A 12,706-nucleotide genomic window follows, 5' to 3' on the forward strand; every position below is an offset into this window, starting at 1 on the left:
AGTCGAATAGTCACTCCCAACGGAATATCCAAGAGTCCACTTGCGAGAATATTTCTCATTAAGTGGAAACGATATAGCACGATCGTAAATTGAAGCATTAAGAAACGACACCCATTGAGACGTAGTCGCACCAACATCGTATTTTATTAATTTTTTCTGTTGCAATTGGTTAACGTCACGAATGTTGCTATAGACGCGCGATCTAACGCCCTATTAAACCATATTTCACACGTTAATCTTCCTATCGTAAACGATGAATTCAGGATTTCTGAGCTCAAGGTCATTTGAAGTTCACAGTATTGCAGGTCGTTGAATTCGTCTTGACAGCGGCTACGATACTACGAAATCGAGAAAGCATCGTGCCATTCGATAAAGTCAAGGTGACGTTAACATTTAACAGAGAGAAGTACTTCTTGACGATTTTAAGTATTGCAATTCGTAGCTGAAATTTTCGAAACGCACGAACCTTTGTTCGAAATATTTTTTTGTTACGTTATCGCAAGTGTTTCGGAAATCGCGCACATCGTTTCGCTGAACATAATGTATGTCAGTAGCTCGTTTCAGGAAGTGATTTATAGTATAGCAATGGTGAGATAACATTTCACTATTATATATCTGTGTGCATACGTACATAGAATAAACAAATGTGTCGAGTATTTGACTGCCACTCGATGGAAAGAGAAATACTAAACGCTTCTTTAAAATTATTTAAAAATACTCAAAAATGTTAAGAGAGATACTGCCACCCCTCTCGCGATAATTATAATCGGCCAGATTAGTCGCAGACTCGTGGTCAATAATTTGAGAAATTATACGAAATTTTAGTTAATACCCGATTAAATAAACTTCAGCCTATCCATTGAATCCTACCTACTTGAACACGAGCTTCTATTATCTGAATAAACAATCGTGGGTGGCGAAGAGCATCAGCGAATTTCCACCGAATTTACCGCGTAAAATCATCAGACGCAAGAGAAAGAAGTAACGTGGATTTCGACGAAGTTCGAAGCTGCTTATCGTCTCTTTCTCGGTCATAAATTATTTAAAGGCTTATCGTCCGACACGATACGTGGCACAGGTATCGAGAATTGCGTGCGTTTATCGATCCTAAATATACACGCTGCACTCGCAGCTATCATCGAGCATGTTACTTTCCCTTTTTCTCCCCCGTCAACGATCATTATAATCGATAACAACAGGGGCACCGAATTGTCACGCTCCTGAAGCGCTCTATGGAAACGGTATTCGGTAATAGCCAGCGGCGGTAAACTTCTCGGCAAACTCGTTTTCGCACTGTGCTATGTGACAGTCGGCATTGTCGATCGAGTGGACGCCTCGTAGTTTCGCGGATATGACTCGTGCAATTACTTATCAGTCGATACAATCGAACACGCGTATTCCTTTTTTATCAGCCATTCTGCCCATAATCATGCATCGTGCGTTTTACGTAATTCAATGCCTTTGCTCATTAATCGATTAATTAATTAACCGCCGTAGCGGCGGTCACGCGTCGCGTCCTACCGTTCGTGGATTCATCACACGTTCGTCGAACACGCTCCCGATCTCTGTTAACCTTTACGCGCGAACCAGCTCGTACAACCTCGGCACTCCTATTCGTAGTTCCTACGGAACAAGCTTCCAAACGAGCGATGACAAGTCACGTACGATAAAGCGCGTCCGAAGCGCGTTCTTCTACACAATTATTTCTTCTTTATCCATGTTTTACATAAAACGAGCCGCGACGAGGAGAAACATACACGTTAAAGGAATTCCATCGATCGACACGAAAACCGGCCTCGTCTTCCGTTACACGAGCCATTCTTCTTCGCGTACGATGCTCGCCTTGGCTCACCTCCTGTTTGATCATGTCACTGGAGGATAACGTCGACGTTTTCATTGCCCTCCCTTCGCTGTTGCACCCCGAGCTGCGGCCCTCTAGAAGCTTCGTGTTTAACGCGTTTTCGAAGCACGGCCCGGCGAGAAAGCACGATGGAACAAGAGCGCACGACACGTTTCGAGGAATTGCCACGAATCCGGTTCTCTCTTCTATGTTATACACGATCCGTGTTCCGGTGGATTGCAGACGCACGAGTTCATACACGCGCGTTGATGTAACTGCGTTCTCGTTTGGATAGCCACGTACGATTTGTCGTTTACCAGCGTATCTCACGAGTTTTATATCGCGACTACTGGCACGAACACGTCTGTTCCACGCGCGTACCTACGCTTCCATGGACGAACATGCTGAACTAGTGGTGGGGAGAAAAGAGGCCATCCAGAAGACCGACGGCCCAGTGACGGATGCACCAGGATTCCTCGCTACCGATTAACAAAACTTTTTGCACCCGCATTCCGCGCCATACTAATTTTACGTCATTCATCATCCAGATTGTGTATGTTCACGCACGTTAAAGTCACTCGGCATGTTCGTATTTGTGAAGCAAATCGTATCCCATAATGATTGTAAAATTGCTTTCGACCGAAGGTTAATGTCACTCGATGCTTTTGAGAATGTTGTCGAACGTTGTTAGTTTTAACATCGGTATATATATGGAAATCGTAGCAAGCGGCAGCTTAGAATGCTCATCGTATGATTTCAGATCTGTTTTAACAGTTGCCGATAATTCGTTCTCATTGTTTGCACGCGTAAGCTTCGTTTAAATGGAAAAGACAGCCTGTAGCTATGTAAGCATATAGAACAACGTACAAAGTAGAATGCGATGTTCACGTTCCTTTATAAACAGATTTACGAATCAACAGGACGAGTTAAGAAGTCTTTTGATATGCAGAGGTGATAATCGAGTCTTTCCTTACTTTCCGCGATAAGCAAATTTTTCATCGCCTCCGGGAATACCCTTTCTTTTCGTTCCAAAAGATTCTACGAACCGATAAAAATTTAATATCGGCACTGTATCTTTGATCAATTAATTCCCATGATTTGTATCGATGTTTATATCTGATAAGATTTAAGCCATGGAAAGTATCGCTTCATTGGTCTAGTCGTTTATATCATTATCGCGCAAATTTCCAAAACTGCATTATCATACTCTACGATGATAATTCCCTTATCGAATATGGCATTTTTCGGAATTGAAATATATCTTTGTGCAAACAACCCGACGTGTTCATTTCATAATCTTCCATGAATCAGTTCCGCCTTTTATTAACTGCAATCAACAGCGAGACCTCTTACGAAAATGGAGCTGGTTCTTGCGTCAATTGTAGCGGCGGGTTCCATGGCGCGCGATACGACGCTGCATAAGACGCTTTGGTGGGGTATGTAAAGAGTGGGGGGAGCGAGAGAGGGGTGAATTTCCCCTTGTTCGCACACTCCGTTATGACCCAACATTATCGGTGAATGTGCCGTGCGCGAGATGGAGGCTCGTCCTCTCAAGGGCAAAAAAGTCATTCGATTCCGCACCCACAAATTCGATGATTGCATCACGTGAATCTGAGACGCTTCTGTTACCGTGTTACGCGAAAATTTGCAAATTTGCGTCTTCCACGTGTGGGATGGATTTTTCCACGCCTACCAATTATTATTAATCGTTACTCCTTCGGAAAATAATTTCCTTACGGCATCGAACATCTGCTTTGACCTTTTCATAGATACAATGTTACTGCAAAATACATTAAAAAAATAATGGACTTTAATGTCCAACACGTGCATTATCTTCTTCGAAAAAATATGGAATCATTGTCATTCTCTGACGAGCTTAACTCGGTATTTCATCGCATAATTTATATATGAAATTTGTTCTTTTTTCATATCGTTTACGGTTAATCCGTGAAATTAACAAGATCACTACTCCGTATCCTCGTTTCGGAGCAACAGAAACATCGATAGTGATTACTTTTTAATCGTCTATTTAATTGAGGGCCGTCGTTGCATTCATTTTTGTTTCTTCCGTATCATCCAATATATTCTTTGTTAGTGTATCGTTTAACACGGATGAAATATGTCGCGAAACAGCGTCGTAAAATGATTACCGGCTTACCATTCTGTGAGTAGATAAACGTCGCTTAAAACCTGGATAAGCTGTCAAGCTTATTCGCTAAAAAGTTACACCGTTTAGAGATATTTTAACTGGGATATTATTTTCTCGTGGCTGTTTTATCGGAAAACCTTAACCTTCTTCGATGAAAATCGATAGAGAAACGAGCAGAACGATGCTATCGACACAGCGATACGTCGATTAAACCAATTTCAATTTCTATTCGCTATATTATGAACTTTCTAGCATCCAGATTACGCAAATACGATAACATGTGCAGCGTTTCCAAGATATTTGTAATAAAAAGTCGAGTGCAAAAACGTACTCGAGTACCTTCGATCAACCAATACCTTCTTCATTAACCAATAGTACTCGATCGTCCACTGCTTCATTCAATAATATTACTGCATGGTATTGAGCATTGCGCTCTATCTAATAAAAGTCGTTGATTCTCTTCGATCTATCCAACAATTGTCCCACGGTTCTATGTCCATCGCGCTTGTTCTTTTGCTTCGCGGTAACGCAACACAGCTTTGCAACAACAACGACGCAATTCACTTCGTTTAATCTTCCAGTCAATTTATGTTCCATTATACCGATATCATATAGCTGGCAACAAATAGAGTATTTCATTCCGCTCTTCCATTGCGTATTCAAGCGACTCGAGCTGCAACTTGCGTTTATCTTCTGGAGACTGTGTTTCTAGCGGACACGCGATGCGCCACTTCCGTTCGTTATATCCGCACTCGGATGCACGATACGTTGAATGTTCCGATATTTATTTTAACCCTCTATAATTAGAGTTTTGTCTACATACAAAAGAATAAGAGTGACGTTACGAAAAGTTCTAGTCAAGGTATTTCTCGTTCAATTACTATTTCATGAAATATATTTCTATATATTTGCACGTTCAGGTGGATGCAGACAACGTGCAACGTTCGTAAAGCAAGCTTGCTAAAATATAATATTTATGTAAGAAATATACGTTTTATAATATTTTATATGCGTAAATTTTACAATTGAACTGCGTTACATCGTCGTTAGTTCTAACACGTTCGACCGATCGGAAAGCTGATAAAGTTGATAAAACGGAAAAGGAACAAATGGTCCTCCTACGAAGGTAAAAGCCTCGTTGTCATTCGATCGATCGAACATTCTCCATCGTTTCTTGTTCATTATCTTGTGCTTTTATATGCCACATGGAGGCTTCCACGTGGCGTAGTGCATATTCTTTCCAGGTGTGTTTGGCGAAGCACAAACATATGGATCGATAGGGACGATAATGACAGAATCGTTCCTGAACGACGACGTGTATTCGATGGTCGATCGATGATGTTGACTGGGAAGAAGTAGGCGGTGCAGAGCGTTGAAAATTGTTTGCGATGAATCGTGTAAGCAGAGGAAGTTCCTCCAAGTCACGATTATAAGCAAGTTTCTCGGCGTAGACTCGATGGAAACTCGTTATTAATTGTTACATCGAAGCGAAGATTCCCTCTGATGAAAGTGGAAAATATTTTTGAATCGACGCTTTAAAATCAGCTTTCTTGAATTTTCGTTGACAGGTGTCACGTGGACGAATGATACTGTATTTCGTTAGCGTTATCGCATTTTTTCCGAAGCTCTTTTATTTATATGCTGATCCTGTGTTTTTTCACTGTCCAATACAAAAATAAAATAAGAGAAAATTTGATAATTTTTCTGCGTCGCTGTATGACGAAATTCGAAGCGCGGTTTGGCTTTTGAGTTGACGAGCAGACGAGTACGAAGCACCGAAAGCGCGTGTAGATTTCGTCGGACTATTATTCTAGGATCGATAAAGCTTTTCTACCGAAGAAATGGCGTAAATGAGAGTTTTTAGTTCATCGGAGACTCTGTCTTTACGTTATAAACATCCCTTTTTTATGAAACGTATAAAAACATCATGTTCCATAAATATAAAATCGTTGGTCTTCTCTAATATTCTTTAGAAAAACCAGTAATGTTTGTGAAATATCATATAATAAAGGTGTAAATGGTCTCCCTCGTATAAGATATTATTATCTCATTTTTGTCTGGAATAAGCGACGTGTAAAAGAACAATATACTTCGTTCAGAAATATTTATCATTTACTGCTGAGGTTATTAGATGTATGAAACAATTTACTTAAATTGTAAAGTAGAAAATATATGTTAATACAGAAGTGTAAGTACAAGTAGGAGTATAATTTGAGCTAGTCCAGATCCGCACGCCAGCAGTGTTACCCTATAACTGAAAACCCCGAAGCCATCGTCGCCTGTCTACTGTCTATGGTCTGTCTTCGTCCCAGTCTATTGTCTATACGCTGTCGATGGCTTCAGTGCTTGAGAAAACTAAAAAGACCAGATGTAGAGCTTTCTTAGAAGTGGTGGCCACTTCAACATGTACGATATCGTTTTCAGATACACGAAGTCATTAATCGAAGTAAACTCATAGTAGAAAACGGCTATTTAACGAATCTTTGCTTTGTTCTAAACAAATATTGTTCATCTACTTGAGTTGCTTCATACAGTTCATCGATACTAAGAATCGACGCAACTTTTATGTACATAATTCTTATTCTTATCGATGTTTCGTTTCAACGTATCTTATCATTGTATTCAAAAAATTCCTGAGATTTTTGCAAGTTGATTTTCATTTTCTCGTTCGATAAAATTTCTCACAGGATGACACAAAATACCAAAACAAGCCATTCTAGATAATGTTCCGCTATTCCGGAAGAGACTCGCGAGGATGCTTTCAAAATGTCCATTCTTAACTAGAATATCTTTGCATAGAAGATTCATGTTCTTTAAACGTTTCCTTTCATTCAAACCGGTTTTCTTGATCCCTCGAGCGAGAAAAAGTCGCTACTCGAATAATTGCGCGCCAAAAGAAGCTTCCGCATAAACGGAACCAGGTCTAGTGAGATATAGTTGCGCAATGTTGGCAAACAACGCGAAAGCCAATGTTCGTGAACAATTCTACCGTCGAATTCCGAAATCGCGACTCCATATCTAAATTTCCTATCACGCGTGTCTGTAATCGTGTCTGTTGACTTTCGAAAATTCCAATTAATCGTCAGAAATGTGGGGACGTAATAGTTTATGGAAATACGAATAAAGTTTGCTAATGACGGTTTTAGGATCTCGTGCCTATTTTTCTTATACGAATATAAAGGTGAAACGCGCTATAAATTCATTTGGGCGGCGAGAAAGGGAGAGTTCGAACATCAACATCTTTTAAAATAGAACGTTATAAGGGCCTCGGTATATTTTGAGAGCATGGCATATACATTCGGGGACTCCAATCTAAAAGAAGAAATGAAAATAAGAAGATTAATAGCGAGCTCGGAGATAATTATCCTATTAAAAATTATCCTTCGTTAAAGATTAACACGCGTTCTTGCCGATGAAACGAAATGGATTGTAAGCTAAAAGGCTGCTAGTATACACGCAAAAGTCTCAAATTACGTACCTGTTTCAACCCTCGAAACGTACAAACTTTGGATTTTATTCAATTTTATAATATTAGTCGCATCTGTAAAACTTGTACGCGATTGGTAAGAGAATCGTTCGACTATGCCATCGGCTGAAAAACAGCGTGCAGTCTCTCACGTTCCATCGCGCGCTTAAGTATAGTCACGCGTGTGTTCGTTCGAGCCTGAAACTTTGAGGCTTTAAGGGGTGACGCAACGCAACAGTCAGCTGGTTTCATCGAGGGAACGAACGTGCCATTGGTCGGCTGCGAGGGCTCGTACGGTCGATCCTTCTTTTGTTTGACGTCATCGGCGTGACATATTTTTCTTTTAAGGAACGTAAGACGTTGCCTTTCCGTGAGTACACGAGACTTTTCAATGGCGGTCCGCCGCGTTTTCACGTGCTTTCTAAATATATTCCGATTTCCGCGAATCATTGATTTCCAACGACAGCTAATTAATTGTTGGGGAACGTATCGTGCAGGTAAAACGAGAAACGAAGTTTGTCATGACAGGAGAAAGCTACGATTCATATTTGACGATCAAAGACAAAGATCCGATAATTTGCGAGAAATTTTAAGATACAAAAGTGTATAAACTGCGTATAATTATGCAAAAACACATAAAAACTTAAAAAAAAAAAACAGTCATGGTTTCTAGTAGCTGAAGAAAATTTTGGTTTTAATCCCATTTCCTTATTCGTATTTATAAAAATACAATACTATGGATAGTTATAAACTCTACACTGTTTTTAGGTTTTTCGTGTTACAATGTTAAATAAAACTGAAAATACGAGAAAAATCTTCTCCTTTCGAAGTCTAGAAAAAATTAAATTCTCTTCTAAAATTACGTTCTCGACTGTGAACAAATACGAACTAATTACATAAATAATTAATTAATTATAACTAATTATATAATGATGTAAATATAAAAATATAATATTGTGAAGTTTATTCATCGTTTAGTGAATTTTATTTTTTATTGCTTCTATTAATCTGTCAGCTACGCTATCCTCTGACTTATTCAAACTTTCGTTTTCAATATCCGTTTTCGCAGATTTCATTCTTTTTTTTTTTTTTTATTCTTTTTTTGAGTTCGGCGATATCCTCCGTAAGTGGGTTCTCTTGATCGTAAATTTTTCTTGCTAGAATTCCTCGCAGCTTTTCGATCGTAAGCGGATTAGGACTGAATACTGGCCATGATAATAATTCTATTTTGATACCACATTTTTATACTTAGCGGCTGTATGAATAAGAGCGTTGTCTTGTTGAAAACTTGTCTTTTTTTTATCTTCTATTTCGGTTATGAAATGTAATAATTGTCGATAAATGTCAAGTAACATCTCCTGATATCCTATAGCGTTCAATTTACACTTTACAAAAACAATTTCACTTAACATATCCAAGCATGATCTGCGGTTTCTTGGAAATATTGAACAAATAATGCAGAAAATGTGTTTGAGTCTGCAATTATTCACAGCGTTGTATACATTTTTATAATTATATTCGATGGATAGGAAATATGACAAAAAATTTCGTAGAAGCACAGAGCAAAGATCCAGGTGAAATCAAAACTGGATTAAATTCCAGATTAATTACGAAGATTCTTTGAAATAAAGGAACGAACAGACAGCCTTAGTCGACGAGAAAAAGTTATCTCAAGTGCACACCGCAATTTCACAACAATTGTATCACGGATAAAGATTGCTATATGGGAACGATATCTTCAAATTTATGACCAGAAACGGATTTGCAAATATCGTATTGCGATCAAGAGAGACGAAAAAGTCACGTCGTTAAGTTGCCATAGCTTTTAATCGTCCAGGAACAATTTCTTTTACGATAAAAGAGATAAAACGCTGATGCTTTGCTGTAATACCCGTAATTTCTTCTTTGCACGCAATATCAATAAAGATAACTTCGATAATGCAGAGGACAAACCAATGGTATCGTTTATTCTCAAACAAAAGAAACAAGACCACACCTTTCTTTGGGTGTTTCAATTAAGTTCAATTTCGAATTTAATTATCGACCAAAAATAGATAGAAACGAAATTACGAAATAAACTATGATCTACTTTTCAAAGATAACATTTAATTGCGTTGTATTCTATAACGCCTTAAAATTTCTTTTCATTGAAAGCATTACCAAATCTTCTTTGCCTTTCTAGCTTGTTTATTTCCCATAATTATTTAGAAACTTGTCACCACCTTGGATTTCCATCATCTTTTAATACGTTGTAGAAATCAATATTTCGAACAATTTTTTCCTTCGTGTGTTATCGTCGCACTCTTTTAGCGTTCGAGATATTTGCGAAAAGCTGTCGGTAGCACAACAGCGAATTCTGCCTGTAGAGAATCATCAACCCGATAACACGTAAAAAATCATCGAAATCCACGATGCTGGCAGCTTTCTAAATAATTACCTTATTTTCATATTATTTTATACTTTCGGAGCTCTTTGCTGCTTAATAATAGTGAATAGTAATTTTTTAAATATTCTTTTGAGTGATCACTGCAATTTTCGATATATTTTTCAAGCCATATAAATAATTAATTAAGGATTTTAATGGCTACATCGTTTATATTTTAAGTACTGGTTGTGTAATGGTTAATATGCTAGAAATAAATAAACAAACACATACGGTGTATGGGTGAGGGATAAATAAATAAAATAAATAATAAAAATAATGGGAACATAGAAACAAAAGTCTTTCTGATCACATTGCTTAATTATACATTTTTAATTAATATAATTATTTACGCTATTGACGCTAATGTGACAAATAACAGCCGACACGGGAATACCAGTTTCCCGATAATTATACCGCAGAGAATTCGTGCATTGTATGAACGGAGGTTTCGTCATCGACGGAAGAATGTGATCAGTCAACTAAAACGTGTGTACTCTCACGCATCTTCGTTTTCTCTTTGCATACGTGAGCATTCAACTACTCGCTGAGCTAGTTCTCTGCAGGATCCTTTCCTTATCCAAAGAGCGTTCGAAATTCCAATTTTCCTACCTACGAATCGCATGTTCTCGAATTCTCGCACGTTTGTCTAATTTTTTACACGCCGTTTAATTTTTTATCTTCTTTAAACGGACGAAGTTCTTGTAATTCTAAGGTTTCTACACGTTCTCATCGAGTTTTTTAATAATTACAATCGCTACGAATACACCGACAGAAAAATGCCGCGATGCGGCAATTCATTCACGTTCTACAAGGTGTTCGACGAAAATTAATCTTGAAACCAGCGTGTCACACGTGATAAGCGCTGAAATCGTCGCGTTGCGCCGATGCGAAAGAGGAAGCGGCGATAATCACGCCTAAAGAAACACCTCGTGGATCTACGGTAACGTCCTCTTATCGATCGATACATTGCTTAGGAATTTCATGGTTCTTGACTATCAATAATAATAATAATCGACGAGGAATCGCTCGTCATCGTACGAAGAACGTAATGTGCATGAATAAGGATAGATCGATTTTCGAGGTATGTATCTTAAGCAATGCTAGCGATTCAGTGGTCACGAAATGAAATTCAGAGAATAATTTAATCGTTTTCAAGAAGAATACGCGTGTAATAATGTGTTCAGCGTTGAGCAAATTTTTATATTCCGATAAAGGATAAACTCGATCGATATTTTGACGATTTTAATAGAATAAAAAAAGTCGAGTAAGAGGCGCCTAGTCGCGAAAAACCAGTTGCGGTAGCTTGTTTTATTTTTAAACGATCGTATGTATATTTCGGAAATGAATAGAAAGATGAATGGGGCGAGGTCGAGTCGAGGATTTGCACGAATTTTACCGGTGGCCCTGACTCGAACTTCATACGTACGTGTTCAGGCTCACGTAATCATCTCCTTGGAACTATGTGAGCATTTTCTCTTTTGAAACACGTCTGACCCATGAAACGAAGGCTTCTACCTCTTTAGATGCATTTTGATTCGTACGTGAAAGATATTATATACAACGTGCTTTAAAAAGATTATAAAGTGAAATTTAATTATAAACTCGATAGATCGGCAATTGTAAAACTTGATTGCCGACAGATTAACTGATGAATTAAAGGGACAAATTTATTTGAAATTTCGCAGCTTTTCAAATTTATCCAAATTTCAAATTTTCAAATTTATGTGTATCGAATCGTATACGAATAATATATTATATTAATTTCAATCGTTCGTATCACTGTTCATCATTATTATCGGATAAAAATGTTTTTATATAAGAAATGAATACTTGTCGTTATGTAATTTTAACGAAACTTGAAACTGGTGAAATTTGTAAAATAAATTGATCGGAGATAAAATCATGAAAATTAAAGAATTATAAAGTCACGTGTTGTTTTGGCGATGTTTAAAAAACAGACCCCTGTAATTCTCCTTGTACTTGTCATCGGATGATCTTCGAGGCAGAGAAAATGTAGGAAGCGTTATGTAAGAATACACGCAAATAGTACACATCTTAGTAAATTTTGTTTTAAATACGTCCTCGACCATAATGTCTCTTTATTTTTTCGTAAATAATAAAACTATCTGTCACGTAAAAAAAGAAAAGAAAAAAAAATAGAAAGAACCGAGTTTTACTAAGTCCATTATGTGCAAACTTACAGAATATTCATGAACATTTATTTCCTATTATGTTAAAGAGAAAAAAATTAGAAAAGAACTTTACTTTCACCTTTTTCTCAAAAAATGAACGAATATTCCAACAAAAATGTGACATATACTTTCGTTTTATCTCCTTGAAATAACGTACGTAAACGTATGATAAATATTCTTCAGAATCGTGTAGAATTTTCCCACTAGCAATAATCGGGGAATCGATAAGAGACATCGGTATTTTGATTAATAAAATTAATTAAGATGAGGCCCGAAGATTGGAACAAGAAATAATCGAACAGTGTTAAATAAAATTACGTAATTGCCAGTTACACCAGCCGAGTTCAATATTCAATCGCTTCAATTACGTCTTACGTAAATTAAATATTTTACGCCAGAGAGGAAAACAAGACGATTGAAAAATATTTCGTCGTTGAACAGATTGTTATCCTAATCGCAAATGATTAGACATTAGATAAATCACACATATGTATATTTCGTCACTTATCGTAAATCAGTTCCAGTCGACAAAACAATTATACGTGAGAATATTTGTTGAGTTCCGCTTAATTTTAGATGCAAATAATTAGTCGGAGATTTTGTAGTAAGCGATCCAGGAAACGAGGAAGCGCAC

At 37.6% G+C, this 12,706-nt stretch overlaps 1 protein-coding gene across 6 annotated transcripts in view; it reads right to left on the reverse strand.

Annotated features, from left to right (window-relative positions):
• The window catches only part of LOC100644228 (hexokinase type 2), a 37,529-nt gene that overhangs the window by 12,778 nt on the left and 12,045 nt on the right, over positions 1-12,706 (reverse strand). Inside the window, exon 1 of one of the 6 annotated variants that reach the window (XM_003401361.4) lies at positions 1,853-2,231. The exons of 3 other annotated variants lie outside the window; for them this stretch is intronic. In XM_003401361.4, coding sequence (XP_003401409.1) covers positions 1,853-1,897 — 45 coding nt within the window. In that variant the 5' untranslated portion in view covers positions 1,898-2,231. Of the gene's footprint in view, positions 1-1,521; positions 1,552-1,757; positions 2,232-12,706 lie in introns of those variants that run through there. 2 more of the 6 variants (XM_020867039.2, XM_048412361.1) reach the window with 2 other exon arrangements.

This window comes from Bombus terrestris, chromosome 15 (genome assembly GCF_910591885.1).
Source record: "Bombus terrestris chromosome 15, iyBomTerr1.2, whole genome shotgun sequence".
Taxonomy (NCBI): domain Eukaryota; kingdom Metazoa; phylum Arthropoda; class Insecta; order Hymenoptera; family Apidae; genus Bombus; species Bombus terrestris.